At 42.5% G+C, this 16304-nt stretch overlaps 4 protein-coding genes and 1 long non-coding RNA gene across 12 annotated transcripts; 3 read left to right on the plus strand and 2 right to left on the minus strand.

Moving 5' to 3' along the window:
* Positions 1–268: 268 nt before the first annotated feature.
* On the plus strand, positions 269–1935 carry LOC123003041 (uncharacterized). Its single transcript, XM_070216574.1, has 2 exons — positions 269–301; positions 577–1935. Exons 1-2 carry the CDS (start codon positions 269–271, stop codon positions 1933–1935), a joined length of 1392 nt encoding a protein of 463 aa, XP_070072675.1.
* An 889-nt stretch (positions 1936–2824) lies between these two features.
* LOC108064887 (zinc finger protein 501) lies at positions 2825–5609 on the minus strand. Of its 5 annotated transcripts, none has more exons than XM_070216894.1 (4): positions 4351–4487; positions 4145–4296; positions 3065–3664; positions 2825–3005 (listed from the first exon to the last, which is right to left on the minus strand). In XM_070216894.1, exons 2-4 carry the CDS (start codon positions 4249–4251, stop codon positions 2876–2878), a joined length of 837 nt encoding a protein of 278 aa, XP_070072995.1. In that variant the 5' UTR covers positions 4252–4296; positions 4351–4487; the 3' UTR covers positions 2825–2875. The 5 variants fall into 5 exon arrangements, with proteins under 5 accessions (XP_070072995.1, XP_070072992.1, XP_070072993.1 ...); XM_070216891.1 differs by having other exon boundaries at positions 2827–3005; positions 3065–3667; XM_070216892.1 differs by having other exon boundaries at positions 2827–3005; positions 3065–3667; positions 4145–4283; positions 4351–4485.
* Positions 5610–5887: 278 nt separating this feature from the next.
* On the plus strand, positions 5888–9375 carry Veneno (veneno). Of its 2 annotated transcripts, XM_070217675.1 has the most exons (7): positions 5888–6029; positions 6099–6632; positions 6953–8294; positions 8349–8461; positions 8514–8692; positions 8758–8963; positions 9025–9375. In XM_070217675.1, exons 1-7 carry the CDS (start codon positions 5997–5999, stop codon positions 9174–9176), a joined length of 2559 nt encoding a protein of 852 aa, XP_070073776.1. In that variant the 5' UTR covers positions 5888–5996; the 3' UTR covers positions 9177–9375. The 2 variants fall into 2 exon arrangements, with proteins under 2 accessions (XP_070073776.1, XP_017008207.2); XM_017152718.3 differs by having other exon boundaries at positions 6953–8461.
* On the minus strand, positions 9311–13400 carry stck (LIM zinc finger domain containing stck). 3 transcript variants are annotated; one of them, XM_017152721.3, is made up of 7 exons: positions 13273–13375; positions 12909–13031; positions 11294–11413; positions 10374–10679; positions 10178–10319; positions 9862–10120; positions 9311–9797 (listed from the first exon to the last, which is right to left on the minus strand). In XM_017152721.3, the coding sequence occupies exons 2-7, from the start codon at positions 12920–12922 to the stop codon at positions 9601–9603; spliced, it is 1038 nt and encodes a 345-aa protein (XP_017008210.1). In that variant the 5' UTR covers positions 12923–13031; positions 13273–13375; the 3' UTR covers positions 9311–9600. The 3 variants fall into 3 exon arrangements, with proteins under 3 accessions (XP_017008210.1, XP_017008211.1, XP_070073777.1); XM_017152722.3 differs by lacking the exon at positions 12909–13031 and having other exon boundaries at positions 13273–13400; XM_070217676.1 differs by lacking the exons at positions 12909–13031; positions 13273–13375 and adding an exon at positions 11479–11516.
* LOC138913608 (uncharacterized) lies at positions 11709–14875 on the plus strand. The gene is made up of 2 exons (XR_011419403.1): positions 11709–11748; positions 14603–14875. It is a non-coding gene; the product is annotated as an uncharacterized lncRNA (long non-coding RNA).
* Positions 14876–16304: the final 1429 nt, after the last annotated feature.

Raw genomic sequence — 16304 nt, forward strand, 5'->3', positions numbered from 1 at the left:
ATGCATTCCTGATTGCAATGCAAATTTGATTTTGCGGCTGTCGGGAGACGATTCCTGGCATTTTTACAGCTGCCGCATACAGGAAAGGAGATAAGTGTTTTGAGTGCCAACTGTTTGGGCAGCTTGTTGTTTTGTCGAATGGATAGCCCCTAAATGAATTGAATATTTACCTAGTCTATAAACTAATTTAGTTCGTAGCCAATGTCAAAACGCAATTGAGAGGCCATTGAAATGGCAAATGCAGCTTATTGTTAATTGTGTACATAGAATGGATAAGCGTATGAAACTAGTTACTTCTATTGTAGACCTAAGCCAGGCCCACCACTCCCCTTTGAACCCTGAACCCCGAACCCTGACCTTTGACCCCCTAGATTTCCACATAAAGAAAACCCCCGAAAAGCTCACCAGCCACCAAAACTTAGCACCCAAAAAGCAGACCCCCGAAACTCGGCTAATCAGATTTTGTTTATTTGTTTCATTAACGAATTGCTTGAAATATCTGCCAACAACAACAACAACAAACCACACAACAACATCGACACACTACACTGCTTACAACAACAACCACACCTCCAGTCGAGTTCCCAGGCCAGAAGCAGCGGTCACGACGAACTGGGCAACCTGCTGTGGCAGCAGGACTCCTGCGAGTTCCTCGAGCAATATCCCCCCGATTCGCAGTGTCCGGTGCCGCCCCTGCGCCACTGCCACGCCCCCGGCCATGGTCATGCCACCAAGTCGCTGACCCGCCGCAACGCCGATTTGTTTAGCGGGGATCTGGGTATTCCCGAGATCAGTACTCACGTGGGCAGTGTGGTGCACACGTTCGAAACGCTGGCACTGCAGCGTCGCCTGGCGGAGGAGGAGGAGCGCAGCCATCCGGACCGGGAGCTGAGTAAGTATGAGTCCAGCAGCACCGCCAACAACAACACCACCACCACCACCGGCACCACCCAGAGCAAGTACAGCCAGCTGAAGCGCCGCTCGCAGGAGATGCGCCAGCGGCTGGTGCAGCAACTGCACCGCCAGCGCTTGCAGCAGCAGCAGCACTTGCAGCAGCAACACCAGCAACCAGCACGCTCACGAACACAGTCGCAGCCGCTGAAGCAGCAATCCCTGCACGAGGGCGTCCTCACGAACAGCTGCAGCACCCAAACGCTGGCCTCCAGCTTTTGGCCGGCGGTGCAGCGGGTGGATCGCTCGCGGGAGCAACTGCAGCAGTCCACCTTCGAGGACTATCGCAAGAACCTCTTCGGCACTTTGGGGCGACATGCCAGCCTGGAGGACAACAAGGAGCTGCAGGACGAGTCCTTCATAGTTAATGCCGCCTTCGATGAGATTTTCTCCTGCTACGATGACGAGGAGAACGAGGACGAAAAGGGCACCCAAACGCAGACCAATACCGATGATCTCTTCGAGGATGAGCACATGCTCGTGAGCCTCAGCGAACTGGATGACGAGGTGTTCGCCAGTCGGGCGCAAACTGCCTCGACCACGCCCACCACGGTGGGAGCGGGGCGGACGCCCAAGCACAGCACGCCCCAGTTGAACCTGAACAAATATCCCGCCCCCTCGCCACCCCGCTCCCGCACACTCACCAATCTCTTCGAGCGCCTAAAGTCGCAGGATGGCAAGGCGCTGCAGAAATATCCTGGCGAAGGGGCGCTCAACCGGACGGAGGACTTCAACCGGGGCTCCACCGTCAGCAAGTCCTTTGTGCAGCAGCTGCGGAAGCCCTCGCACAAGCAGAAGCGGGCGCCCAGGCCGCCGCCCAAGCCGCAATCCCGCTCCCAGGTGGCCATTGCCCATGTGACGCCGCTCCGCAAGGCGCTCATCTTCCCCAAGCGATCCAAGTCCTCCAGCGAACTGCTACTCGATGATTTGAGCGTGCAGGCGCGTAAGTATCAGCGAAAGATTGAACAGGGATCGGCGCTATAGGAAGGATCTATGGGCACCCCGTTATGCACCCGTTTTCTCACCTGTTGACCCGTTGTTTGAACTTGAACCCTGGTCCACCACCTAGTATTAAATCGATTTCTTTCGTATTTCCGTTTACCCAGAGGCGACGCTTTTGTAGACTAAGTGACCCCAAAAAAACCAAAAAACCCGACCCTGACCTTTGATTATGAACCAGACCCCCTCAAACCGAATCCGATGTAGATGTGGAACGAGTGCAGCTTATCCCGCCGCCATAATGGAAGACAAAGATACGACCCGAAGATACGAGAACCCAAAGAGAATTGAGCCATACGAGGAATAGCACCCGAAGAACCGAAAAGATCTTAACTAATTTCGTAATTTACCCGTAATTAAATTAAGCCAAGTACATTACTCGAAAATGCATGAAAATCAAATCAAAAGATGACTAACCATATTTATATATACAAGCATATATAAATATACATATACATTACTGTACAAATAGGATCGAAGATGATATGGAAATGAAAATGAAAATCAAACGGCAAGTCGTGCTCTCAACCTAGTTATTAACGAGTACAAGTTTGTCTCTTCAATTATAATTTAATGTCATCAAAGAATATACCATACAATCCCGATATACATCTATACAATATTCGGATATATAGCATATAACTGCGTCACTTGTTGTAACTTTTAGGATAATTGCAAATCAAAGCAAATGTAAACCAATTACAAGAAGAAACATTACTAACTCTTACCTGCATGCAATAAAGAATTAAAAAAAAAAACAAACTAAGCAAATTTTGTAATCATTTCTTATTTTAGATGGAATATTTGGAAACACTTTTTAGTCAAAACAAGAGATTTAAGTTTATTTTCAACAAGATGTCAAAAATTAGTGTGCAAATCTATTTCGGACCAGATAGGGATATATATAAAGATCATTCCACATATCTTATGGGTTTCGAACAGTCCAGTAGGCATTGGATGGGCGCAGGAACACCTTAAAAAGTCGAATAGCTGGACGTCCCATTATCGGACTATAGTTCTGCAGACCGAAATTCCACTTGAGCAGAAAAACAATGCTGAGAAAGGAGATAAAGGTAGTTATTTAAAAAACGGTAGGTAAACGAGTTTAACTCACAAACGCTCTGGGCCGCACAAAACTGAAGAGCAGCTCTGGGATGCCTCCCACTCCCAAGATTTTCCCGCTGGCAAGCGAGCTATTTCCTGCTCCCACAAGGACCAACTGTAACGAGCGGTGTCCTGCTCCCGTTCCCAAGTGAGATGAGCGGTAGTGCTCTGCAAAACGAACCGCTCTGCCCGGTATGTACGAGTCGTCATGTCCACAAACTCCATAACGAAGAGCAGCTCGTGGTCGCGGGAGTGAGTCAACGCGTACAGCTTCTCGGTGCCCAGGAAGTACTCGCCCGCCGCAATGCTGTTGTAACCCTCGCGGAATTCCTGCGCGGAGCGATGAGTGCCATTGAATCGCTGCAGCACCAACGTCCAGCCGCCCTCGGCAATGTCCTGTTCGCAAAAGACGTCGAACGGCTTGCTGCCCTCCTCCAGTTGGATGCGGGTATACCCATGCTTGTCGGTCAATGCACAATTGCGCAGGAAGACTCCCGACTTTTCTGCTAGCTTCTCCGTGGCATTGGCCAGGCGATTCAGAACCTTTGTCTGCTCCTCAATTTTCTCCTTCAAATTGCGCACTGCACCGGACACCGCAGCGGAACCAGCACTGCTAAAAGACAATAAGTGTAAAATAATAAATAAAATTGCGCATAACTTTTTAATGAATGGTCCGATTTGAAAAATGTCTTCTACATTTCTGTATGTATAAATATAAACAACAAAATTGCATTAATACTTCTCGGAAATCTTTAAAGGTGTGGGCGCCAGACACATTTAAAAATCGTTAGTGGGCGATTGTGAGCGTGGCGCCCGGCTGAAATTAACTTGCGCTGCATAGGAAGCCCAAGGATATGTGTGGGAAATCCCAACCTTCTAGCTTTTGTAGTTTCCGAGATCTCAGCGTTCATACGGACAGACAAACAGAAGGACAGACAGACACGGCTATATCGACTCGGCTAGTGATCCTATTCAAGAATATATATACTTTATAGGGTTGGAAATGCTTCCTTCTCCCTGTTACATACTTTTGCACGAATTCAATATACCCTTCTAACGGGTATAAATATATACATAGATATTTACTTACCTTGGTAACTTAACATGTACCCCGCGAGTTTGACGATCCGATGACAGGCTGCCTTCTGCGAGGAGCACCACTAAAATTATTCCCACCACCACTCCACGTCTGCACATCTTTTCTGTTCGAGAACCCAAACGGTTTTGGGCTGAAATCACCACCTTGGCATGAAAGATAAGTTCGAAGCCACTGATAAGGCTACTGATAGCGCTTACCTTGACCGTGATACCGGGTGCACTGGCCAAAATCGTCGGTTGGGCTTATCACGATCCGGTTTCATGACGCATCTCGTGCTTTCGCAGCTGCCCCGCCCGTGTGAAGGTCTTCTCGCACACTTGGCAGCGATGCAGCCGTTCGCCGGTGTGGATTCGTTCGTGGCTCCTCAGGACTCCCAGCTGGGCGAACCTCTTGTCGCAATGCTCGCAGGCGTAGGGTCGTTCGCCGGTGTGCGTCCGAAGGTGCAGCTGCAGCAGGTAGACCCTGGAGAAGCTGCGCTGACAGATGGTGCAGGGATGCGGCCGCTCATCCGTGTGCCGGGCGACTATGTGGCGACGCAGGTTGCTGGACTCCACAAAGCCGCGTTCGCAGTGCGGGCACTGGTGCTGCAACAGCTGCTGGTGGCGCCGCTGATGGGCCACCAGTGCTCCATTCGTTCTGAATGCCTTGGAACACAGAAGGCAGGTGAAGGGCCTCTCATCGCTGTGCAGGCGCATGTGGACCGCGAGACCGGAGGCGGATTGCAGGCACTTGCCGCACTCCATGCACCGGTGGCCGCCCTTCTGGGACTCCAAACTGGAGCACTTGTGGCTCTGGAATTTACCGAGTTCCGTATAGAATCCTCCACACTTTTCGCAATCGTAAATGGTAATGGAGGCATGTACTCTTTCGATATGCCGACGTAGAGCTGCTCGTTGCTGGAAAACCGCTCCACAATACTGGCAGCTGGAGCCTGAAACTTCAGTGGGTTCCTTCGCCTCATCCTCTCCAGCGGAGGAAGTCTCCGCAATGTAGTCAGTCGGATCGAAAATTATAATTTCCTCTTTCGCTAGCGGTTCTGCTATCTCCATCCTGGTAGTCTCATCCCTCAGCTTTTTCTCCGCCTCCGCGCACTTCCTGCGAAACTTGGCCGCGATGAGCAGCTCGTTGGTGCACTCCTGGCACAAATACTTTGGATTCATATCGTTGCGGTCCACCTGGCAGGGATAAATAAGTAATATAGTTAGAGTACATCACAAAAGAGGTGTAAAACTGACTTTGATGTCGCCACAAGTTTCCAGCAAGCTGCACAGATCCACCTGCAGCTCCTCCACGGTTTCGAAAATGTCCACCAGGAGTTCGTCCTGCTGGAGGCAGACTCGGCAAATAAATTCACCCAATTGCAACGACATTTTAATAATAATTTTTAAAAATTTGAACTGCAATATCAGCTGGAACCACAGAGTTATCGATAAGTTTACAACGATAATCCAAAAACAGCTGAATTACACTGAGCAACAATTTCCAGTTTGTTTTTATTATGAAATGGAAATTGTTTGTAGAGATAAGGACATTCAGATGATTACAAATATAAAATCAAACAAAATAAAATGTATGCCAACCTCAAAAGTAAAATCTTTTTTATACTTCTCCCAGCATTTAATGTACACCAATTTATATTTAAATGTGGCGCCAAAATGTAGTTCAGTGGGAATGTAGCTTTTCCTTTAAATACCGTTCAACTTCTGGAAGGGTCTAAAGTTCTTTTGGGGAAATCCCCATTTTACCAGTTGGTAACACTTTGGGGTCTTACATTTTGTTGCTGGAGCTTTGACGTTGAAAAACTCGTCCTTTTCGTGAGTTAATCGGAAATTAAGCAGGAAAAATGCCACCCAAAAAGGCAGTCGCCGATGTCCAGGTTAGAAACAAATCAGGAAAAGACCGTAAGAAACCCCGTACTGAGCCCCGAAAAATCGAAATATTGCAGATAGCGAATGGAAAAGGAAATTGCGTCCTCTGCGCAGTCGCAGCGGAAAGGATCTGCCAGCGCTGCGGGGATTTCTACTGCTCCAAGGACTGTCAGCTCAAGGATTGGCCACGTCATCGCTACATCTGCTTCCCGCTGCCCGCTTTGGTTTATCCCAAGTCTTTTTCGGTCTACCAGAGCACCGATGAATTGTCTTTGGAGGGGGCATGTTCGCTTAACCCTGATAAAACCTGGGTTGAGTCATCTCCTGCCCCCATTTCGAGCCTCCTTCCGGATCTGGACCGCAATAAGATTTGCAATACCGGCAATATTGCACCCATAAACAAAGTTCCGATTCTTCCCTCTCCATCCACCCCTATCATCCCCAATAACAGCGGCTACAAACCAAAAAACAAACTAGTTACCCCACCAAATACGATCATGCCTCCCAGCAATAGTCTGGTATACATCATGGGATTTAAATCCGCGAATCGTTGCTTTATTCGCGATGCCAGCGAATCAGCTGCCAGGGCATTTGCCCAAGTGTGCGAGAAGGTTTGTATATGGTCGAATTTCAACACAGCTAAATTTCCTAAGTAAATTCTTACTAACAAAAATAAAATCAAAATACGTGATGTTTTGTAAGTTTTAAAAATAAATAAGCAGACTATAGCTAAAATGCTCTTCCTAAAAACTTTCGAAAAAAATAATGCACCTAAAATTAGTCTAAACTTTTGTTTAAAATATATTTTTAAACTTATTTTTTAAATATAACTAACATAATTTGTAATTTGCTTCTTTTCGTTTGAGATTTATTCGTATTGAACATACCCTCTGCCGAGAATTTCGATTAAAATTCCTTTGTATCTCCACAGGTTAATACCATGGGAAATGAGATGCCCCGAATGGTAAAACCACGTCCTTTTGGATTTTGCCTGGCTCTTCATAACGGGACGTTCCACCGGGCCAAGGTGATTAACGTCTTTGGTAATCATTCCGCCCGTCTATTTCTTCTGGATCAAGGAGTCGTAAAGTCAAGAACCATTTCGGAATTGCGGGAGATCAATGAGGAGTTGTTTTCACTGCCCTGCTACAGTCTTCTGGTTCAACTCAAGGATGTTCCCAACTATGCGGTTGGCGACGAGGTCTTTGCATTCACCTCGCAATTCGCGGGCGAGATTTACTCGGCAATCCGTGAAAAAACTCCTGGATGCGTCCAAGTAGAACTATTGCACACGAAGACAAAGATTTCGGTGAATGCTAAAATACGTGAATTCTTTGCCAAAAAAGAGGTTTCTGAAAACCAAAAAAACGTTACACCTATTGTGCGAAATCCCCCAATTGGTCAGCAATCTACCAAAAATAATCAGATTATAGCAAATCCTGTAGTCAAAAATTCTCAGGCTGAGTCTCAAACACCAGAAATAGTGGCCCAGGAATTAATAAAAAAGCTAGAGGCTGAAGTCATGAACCCTGGAGATGATTTGTCTTTCCCAGACAAAAATAAAGAGAAAACAAATCAGAAAAGTCCTACGACTGGACAAGAATCACTTAAAGGTAATGCTGAAATCACTAATAATGATCCAGCAAAAGTAGAGTCAGGATTAAACAAGATTCAGGCTGAAGTAACCGGAAAGAACGATCAAATTCAAGGAGCTGTCGTTGCAACTGCCGAGGAGACCTTTAAGAAAGATGATCAAAGTGATATTTTCGGACAATTCTTCCGCTCCTATGCTAATAACATGGGGATGAGTGAGCAGGATATTACGAAAATGAATCCAAGAGAAATATTCAGTGAATTTCTTCGATCCCACGCAAACATTAAGGATACAAAAGATACGCCTGCTGCCGAGCCATTAAAACCTGTAGATCTGGAATCAAAAAACACTGAACCAAAAACTAAAGATAGCATTTCCAAAGATTTCCTAGAAGCCGCAACAAAAGATGAAACTAACGGACTTGAAATTGCTTTAGTAGATGAAGAGGCATCCAAAGTTGAAAAACCAACAACCGCTGATCAGGAGATTAAATCTGCAACCGAAACTTTATCAAAACCTACAGATGAAGAAGTAAAACAATTTTTAACGCAATGCTTACCCTTAAAAACAATTCCAGTTCCATATGAAAAACAAACAGCCGCTGATAACGTGATCAAAAATACTCCTGAACCTTTATCAAAATCCAAAGATGAAGAAGTTAAAGATATTTCCTTAAAAGGTATGAAACCTTCGACACTTAATCCATGTCCAAATACGAAAAGTGATCCTTTAGTTCCATTGGAATTACCAAAACTCAAAGAAAAATTGGATTCACTACCTATCGCTAAGACAAATTCCCAAACAAATGGGATTGGAATGGCCAAGTATGAACCTTTGCTAAATCCTGTGAGTATATTAAACTAATTTAAAATCAAAACCAAAACTAATTAATAATTAGCCTTTTGAGTTACGCCGTTTCTCCATTGACAATAAGGAAGGCATTAATGTATTTGTTGTGGACAGTTCGAAAAAGGATCGCGGTATTTTTGGCGCATTCGACAGCACCTACGCCACTGAATTTTCCACCTTGCACAGTCGTTTGTCGGAAATAACTGATTCGGAACCTTATAAGCCAGTGTAATTATTTAAGACTAATTGATTTGTCCTAATATACTTTAATAATTTAAATTTCCTTTCGACAGAGTTAAGGAATATGTGCTCGCCCGTTTTGAGGGTTCGTGGTATCGTGGCCGAGTGGAGCAGATCATTAATAATCCGCATCAGCAAACTATGTACCGAGTGATGTACGTGGATTACACCAATGTGGAGGACATAACTATAATGGATATTCGCCGGTATCCTTTGGACTTCACCAGTCCTTGTACCACAAATCTTTGTGTGATTGATGGTTCGTATTGAAATAATCCTAATAAACATTTACTTACAATATTTAAATATTAAATTTACAGAGTTTCCACACAAACCAAATGCTGCACAGATTGCCTTTTTATCGGACGCCCTGAAGGTCCACAAACTTGTACATGTTGACAGCGTCAACTATCTGAACAATATCGCCATTATTAAGTCGCGATCCCTGATTCAGAAACTGATGAGCTTGTAATCGGAATTGAACCGCATTTAATGCTTTCACAATATACAATAATTAAAGCTGGGAAGAATTCTTTCTCTTTAAGAGCGCCACATGTTAAACTTGTATGTAAGAAAGCTATTCCACATTTCCGACCAGACTAAACATTTTGTTTCATCATTTTTAAAACATTTATGTATAAATAAAATTCCATTAAATAACAACGTTAAAAGCTGTTAATACACAATTATTTTGCTCCCTAGCTATAGCTGCCGTTGATACACGATTTTTACAATAGAAATTACACACAACAGGGTTACAACAGATTGAAAAGACATGCACAAAAGGTTTTAGTTGGTTTCGTTTTAGTTTCTCGAATGTTAAAAATGGTAGAGATAGCGGGTCTAAAACAACGAAGGCACTGTTTGGTGTGGACTCAAGGCTTGGTTCCAGACATTTAGACGTTCTTTTTCATTGTCATCTCGTGGGCGGTGCGCAGTCGTCGTCGCAGTTCGTTAGGGAATCGCTCATAACACTTTTTGCACACCGGCTTCTCGTCATACTCGTAGAACTTGGACTTCTGTGTCATCTTTGTGTCGCACACGGAGCAGGCAAAGTGGTGGACACACCAGGCCTTGTTCAGGGCAGTGAAAACTGTTTGTATAATAAAACAAATTAGTTAGAATCACCCATAACATAGTCGATTTCATCTACTCACCATCGCCTCCAATGACCTGGTTGCAAACGAAGCACAGGTTGCCAAAGAGCTGATGATAGTGCGTCTCGCAGTAGGCCAATCCTCGCTTCTCGTAGTGCCGATGGCCCAGGAAGGGTTTCTCGCACTTGGCGCACACGAAATGCTCCACATGCCAGTGCTTCCCCAGCGCCGTGACCACTCGCTCCTCAATTGGCCGGCGACAGGCGCCACAAATGGGAATGCCCATTTTATCATGGCAACGCAAACAATACAGTTCATTCTGTTAAGGAATGTAAATAAATTATATAATACATGTTTTTATTTGGCCAATATCTACCATATCATTTGCAGCTAATCCCGGTCGGCTCTTGACCTCTCGAGCCGTGGAATCCAGCTCGGTGCCGCAGGCCGTGCAACTGAAGTGATAGCCGTGGTACACTTCACCACGGAATCTCAAAGGCTCCTCGTCAATAAGGCCACTAAAAAGGAGAGTAATTAACCAAATGTTTCCATTGAAAGGTATCACAACTTACTGGCATTTTTGGCATACATAGCGGCCGGTGATCTCCGCCTTCACCTTGGCATTGCACTCGTGGCACAGGGCGCGGTTCTGGTTCTTGATGAACCCGCAGTCGGCCAGCTCTTTGGCGCACAATTGGCAGCGGAAGCACTGTGGATGCCAGCTGGCGGACATGGCCTTGATGACCCGCCCGATGACAAACTCGCCGCACTTGTTGCAACAGGGTGCGAAGAGCACGTGAAAGTCACGTTCGCAGTACTTGCGGCCCTCGAACTCGTAGAAGATGCCATCCTGGAACGGTCGGAAGCACTGGGCACATCTGGAAAGTAATTTCGAAATGAATAATGTATTTGGGTGTTATTCAAGGAAGTTCTCTTTCGTAAATTTTAGAACATTTTATTAATAACTCAGAAAGCTGATAAAAATGTAAGTGAACCGGAATTAATCATGAAATGTTTTTGAGCTGTGGTGATGCATACTTATCGTTTTCTGACTTCATTCGTCAAAAATGTTATATTATTCAAAAATATTTTGTAGATTTTTTGATATTAATGTTTTAAAAGACTAGAGAAAAATTATTTTTTCTTATTAAAAGGCAAATAATGTTTATTCTAATATTACTTAATAGCCTTTCTTTAAAATTTAAATACTTTTAAGGGCCCTTCCAAGATTATTCAGAAACTCTGTGTCAAATACGAGTGATAAAACTACAATGAATTGAATTTAATTTATGGGATAGGACATATGATGTTGATGTTTTAAGAGCTAGAGAAAATATATTTCTTCTAATTGAAAGGCAAATAATGTTTATTCTAATATTACTTAAGGGCCCTTCAAAGATTATTCAGAAACTCTGTGTCAAATACGAGTGATAAAACTACAATGAGCTGAATTTAGTTTATGGGATAGCACATATATGTTGCTTCTACTTACACAAAGCACTGTGTGTGCCACAATTCTCCATTGGAGTTGACAATCTTCTCGGTGGGCTCGAATCCATCGGCACATCGCGTACAATGCATCGCACCGAGCGACATGTTTGCTGCCTGGACTCTGCAAATTCAGGACAAGATCGGGATTAGATGGTGGTGATAATGTGACACATTAGAAGCTATTACACTTCAGCCTTGGAGTACATCATGGTTAAAGCTTGAGCGCGAAGAAACACAACCTAAGGGCAATGCGTGAGGCGAGAAACTGGACAAAACAATGAGACTTATCGCTGTGCCGGCTCTGTTGACGCTGGCTGATTCATATTTCAGTCGAGCAATGCACAGCCCAAAAGCTTTCTGGCATTCCTTGGACCTGTAGCTTTCGTCACAGCGAGTGTCGCATGGCAGTTGGATAAGAAGCGTTAAACGGTGCGGATGTGGTGACTTCAGTAATGGGTAAGATATCATTTCTGAGCAGGTAGAATGCACTGCACATATATTTATGTACCCACATATGGGCATTCGTATCTACCAGATAGTGCTAGCTGCTCGAGTTCAGGGATTTGTAGAATACAGTTAAGGAATTTGACGGATTCATATTCTGCGATTTAGAAGTACATATTATATCTTATATCTTATAATTAAAACGACAGCCAAGAACTAATTTGTGAATATTTGTATATATATATTTGTATATATTGCTAATAAAAAAGTCCAAGAATTTATTTATTAACCAGTAGAAGCAACTAACATTATATTTTTGTTTTTGATATGTTGATAGTTATTATGAGGCATCTTCAAATTACCAAAAGTAACACAAATTCAACAAATTAAATTTTTTTTTTGTTTCTATGACTCACGTGTAGATTTTTAAATAATTAATAAATTAAATATTAAACTTTTTGACAATTTTTGAAAATGGTTTAATTTTGCCATTGACTATCACAATGTGATCTGCATTCAGTAACATTTTTGTATACTTTTATAAGCGAAAATCTAAATTTTAAATGTAAGAAATAAAGAGGTTATTAACTTGAGTTATATCGAACTAACGATCAAAATTACCAAAATTTAACGTATACAATAGTACCAGTTATAGTATACCGTACGATACAATGTATGACCTATCTCCCCGTCACTAGATTAATCAATGAACATTCTTTGGCCCCCAAAAAGGGGGTTAGAAATTCTCTAACATCGAATTCGATTCGGATTTGGACTTGCCGCCAACACAAAGCGGCCCACTCATCATCGTCGGAACCGACAGACACAGACAAACAAATGGTAAACAATACACACACACACGCGCACTCGAGTGGCGGCATTTAAAAATAAATTTGAATGTGGCCATGACGTCATCGGTGGAGTAAACATCTGGCAGGAAAATTGCATTCCAAAGGGGTCCAAGACGCCCGCATGGCTTGCAGAGGGTTAAGACGCGATGAGGGCATGAATGATTAACATTGCTAGCCGCAAATAGTTACTTTTTCTAGTGATTTGCGAAATGCGAAATTAGGCGAATGGGAAACGATGATTTTTGGACCGCCAAATGATGCAATAAGTGGGCGTTTGTAAGCCAAGGACGTTGGGAAAGTGGGGCGGAACATTCTGCTTACTGCACGGGCGGCATTCTGTGGGGTTTTCTTTTCTTTTTCTGTTGCTTTCAACTGGCTTTCACTTGCAATTGGCACCTGTTGCACCTGGGTCTACGACTTTTTCAGATCACGGCGAGCGAAACACTGCAAAACATATAGAAATGATCAATCTGATCTGTGTCTTCTGGCTTTCGGGGGTAACACTAGGGCGGGTTTCTAGCCAGATCCGGTTGATTTCCAGCCAATAAGGCGAGCTGCGCATCACTGGCGCAGCACAAAAACAACAACAGGTCTTGCCAAAATAGGCGAAACTCAGGAATTTCACCCATTTCACTTGCTAATTTCACACTTTGAACGTTATCTTATCACAGCAGGGCGTCTTTACCTTCTGGGAACCCTTTTTAATTAAAGCCACTGCTTGGGCCAATTAATTTAACTCATTTAATTAACAGCTTCCGTGGAAGAAGACGCAGAAAAACCAACTCTATTTTGACACTAAAAAATACCAGCAACCTACCTGCCTATCGATTCGCTTTCAGTTTTTGCTTAGGTAGCCCTGAAAAACCAATCGATAACCCACCTTTGGGCGCCAATTTGAATGTCATTTTCTACTCTACACTTTGCGGTTAGTTTAGGCTACCGAAATACACATGTTAAAGAATTTCGCGATCTACGGCGCCATGCTTATCACTTGGTGGCAGTTTTGCTTCTTTGTGTCACGCTCTTATCAGCTACTGGCCAACTGCTGTTCTTCTTAGAAACAGTTTCGTAACGCGGTCTTATCAGCAAAAAACTGCCTCATACTTGCTTTACATCCACGTACTATTTGTTTATAAACAAGCTCTGTTCGCATGTTAATTTCAACTGCAAGCAAGTAGCAGGAAACCCCTTTGACATTGAATTTGATTGATTTTCTTTCAATGTTTCATGGCTTTTGGGAAAATATTTATTTATTTAGACACTTCCCATGCCTCTCGAAAAGTAAATGTTCTAGTGTGCATATGAAATACTATATATTGCTATGCTAGTAGTCTTGATTATTTAAACCATGTCAATATGCATCAACATTGCTGATAAGAAAAATATCAAATTGTAAAATTTTTAAGAAAAACATTTATTATTTCATCTGTCGAAAACTATTTTTAAATGTCATTGTGAAATGCAAAGGAATTGGAGTATTGTAATTTCCTTGGCTGCGAAATTATTTGCTGATCTATTTAGTTTAGTAAATAGAATTTAAGGGTTTTAAATTTCTACCCATAACACAATTCTTTAGATCAACCAACAACATTTGACCCACAATCGAGAATGGTAGAAAAAGTTACGATCAAAGTCATAGTTATAGTCACCAACAATTTAAAAAAGTTTGTATTAAATGTATTCATATTCAAGCATACACCGTACATGAATGTAAATGCATTATTTGTTTGTTTTAATTGTTTCTTCGAATGACTGTTTGCCTCAAACTTCCGCCTTGTGGGTGTGAGGGTCATATTTTCGTAACACCCCTCGCCGACTTCCGCAATGTGAAAAGAGATAAAACCTCCAGCTGCAGTTTCGGATTTTGCTTTATTTGTATCGCTTTGTTTTATGGAGCGTTGTCCCGTTAAAACGGAAAACGGGTTGCCAGGCGAATCGATCAGCGCCTTTTGTTTATCAATCTCACTTTTTGTCAGTCGTCTTTATTTATTATTATTAAATGAGTTTTTTTCCAGCATAACGAAAACAAACAAGGTGGCCGCAAGGCCGCAGGGTGTGCGAACGAGATGGCAGGAAAACAACCATAAGAACAACATGGAATCCACTCGTCATATCATATTATTGCAATACCATCCACACTTAACACTGAAAAATGAGCAGCCCAATATCAAATCAAATATTTTATTTATTAATTATAACAATTTGATATGCGGATAATGTTACACGCAAAAAAAATTCAAAAATTTCTATAACACAAGATCGCAAAATAAATGGAATTTCTTAAAATATTTTATGCCCTTAATGAATTTTTTAAAATTTTATTATACTTTTTTAGAATTATTTTTTACTATAATAATTTTTATTGAGTTATGCAGAATATAATTTTAAATCAAATACACATTTTCTTTCTGTGCACACTGTCACATGGTTGGAAAATGGGTGGTGGAAAGGGAGTGGAACCTGGAAACCCGGCGAACTGCGAGACTTTCGGCACGTAGCAACGCCTAGCTGTAAGTTTATTACGCATGATTTTATGCTGTTGTTTACCAAAAATTCGCCAAGGCAAGCCCCCCCATCCACAGGCCCTCGAAATGTGACTCGGGCGTATGAGCAACATGTTAATGCATATGGAAATCGGTGTGGAATGTGGAAACTACAAACGGATGCAGATGCAGTTGCAGTGGGTGTCTAAAAATAAATTCAATTATGCTCTCTATTATTGCAGCTGGGTTTCAAAAGCCGGCAAACCAGATGGACTAGTACTGGTGCTTGCAGAGGTGCAAGTTGCTTTTTTTCCGAAGGGGGTATCTCAAAAATGTGATAAATACATATTTAGTAAACAAAATAAATATTAATTATTTGATTTCCCAAGACAATGTCGGAAGAATCGCTTGCATCCGATTAAATAGTTTACTATACCTAGTAATAATCGTTTTTAATAATTTTCTGACATCAAGTATTTTTTTAATAACTGATAACGACAACGGATTGCTTAAACAGTTTTTGTAATCACCTTTGTAATCTGTATATAGATTTTCTTGGCATATCTCTGAAAACTAGCTAAGCAATTTTATTCCCTCCAAAGCGATTTATTAATCTGTAGCTCAATAAAGTATATTTTTTACCAATAATTATTATTTTTTTTACTTAAGTTTCGAAAAGGGGATTAGTCATCAAAACCCCGCCCCTGTACAAACGTGGGTTTCTCTTGCAGCTGAAAAGCCATCGCAGCTGTATGAAAAGCTCATAGTCTGAGCTCGTTCATTCATCTTTTTGTCGATTTCTGGGCGTCGAGCTTGGCTCGCTTGGCATACAAAAATTCCAAATATGCGGTCGCATTGCATAAAAATTATAGTGCTGACCGCGTCCGCATTGCATTTAGGCCCTGTCTTATCGCCATTTGTTGTTTATCGTTATTGCTCGAGCGAGCTTATCAAGAAATTTCGAAACAGAAACAGAAATCCACCTTGCGGGGGATTTTACTTGAACTGAAACGGTTTACCTCGGCACGTGAATACAATCAAAAAATTCCGCTGCCCCAAGAAGACACAGTCTGACCTCCATAACCCAAAACACTTATCGAAAACACTTTTTATAACTTTAACTTTAATGTAGTGCATTAAAACACACTCTGTTAGAAAAATCTATTTTTTATTTTAGTTGAAATGGCTCATATATTTCAAACGAATAACAAACAAATAGGAATATTTTTTTTAT

The sequence above is a fragment of the Drosophila takahashii genome, chromosome 3R (assembly GCF_030179915.1).
Source record: "Drosophila takahashii strain IR98-3 E-12201 chromosome 3R, DtakHiC1v2, whole genome shotgun sequence".
In the NCBI taxonomy this organism is placed as follows: Eukaryota; Metazoa; Arthropoda; class Insecta; order Diptera; family Drosophilidae; genus Drosophila; species Drosophila takahashii.

What these genes read in the sequence shown, in the direction of transcription:
- LOC123003041 (XM_070216574.1), top strand. Translation starts at nt 269, where the DNA reads ATGGATAAGCGTATGAAACTAGTTACTTCTATT. An exon ending in TGAAACTAGTTACTTCTATT is followed by an intron (nt 302 to 576) that starts GTAGACCTAAGC and finishes CCACACCTCCAG; the next exon opens with TCGAGTTCCCAGGCCAGAAG.
- LOC108064887 (XM_070216890.1), bottom strand. Translation starts at nt 5,523, where the DNA reads ATGTCGTTGCAATTGGGTGAATTTATTTGCCGAGTCTGCCTCCAGCAG. An exon ending in AAACTTGTGGCGACATCAAA is followed by an intron (nt 5,329 to 5,388) that starts GTCAGTTTTACA and finishes TATCCCTGCCAG; the next exon opens with GTGGACCGCAACGATATGAA.
- Veneno (XM_017152718.3), top strand. Translation starts at nt 5,997, where the DNA reads ATGCCACCCAAAAAGGCAGTCGCCGATGTCCAG. An exon ending in AGGCAGTCGCCGATGTCCAG is followed by an intron (nt 6,030 to 6,098) that starts GTTAGAAACAAA and finishes GAAATATTGCAG; the next exon opens with ATAGCGAATGGAAAAGGAAA. An exon ending in ATGAACCTTTGCTAAATCCT is followed by an intron (nt 8,462 to 8,513) that starts GTGAGTATATTA and finishes ATTAATAATTAG; the next exon opens with CCTTTTGAGTTACGCCGTTT.
- stck (XM_070217676.1), bottom strand. Translation starts at nt 11,501, where the DNA reads ATGATGTACTCCAAGGCTGAAGT. An exon ending in TGGCACACACAGTGCTTTGT is followed by an intron (nt 10,680 to 11,293) that starts GTAAGTAGAAGC and finishes ATTACTTTCCAG; the next exon opens with ATGTGCCCAGTGCTTCCGAC. An exon ending in TATGTATGCCAAAAATGCCA is followed by an intron (nt 10,320 to 10,373) that starts GTAAGTTGTGAT and finishes TCTCCTTTTTAG; the next exon opens with TGGCCTTATTGACGAGGAGC.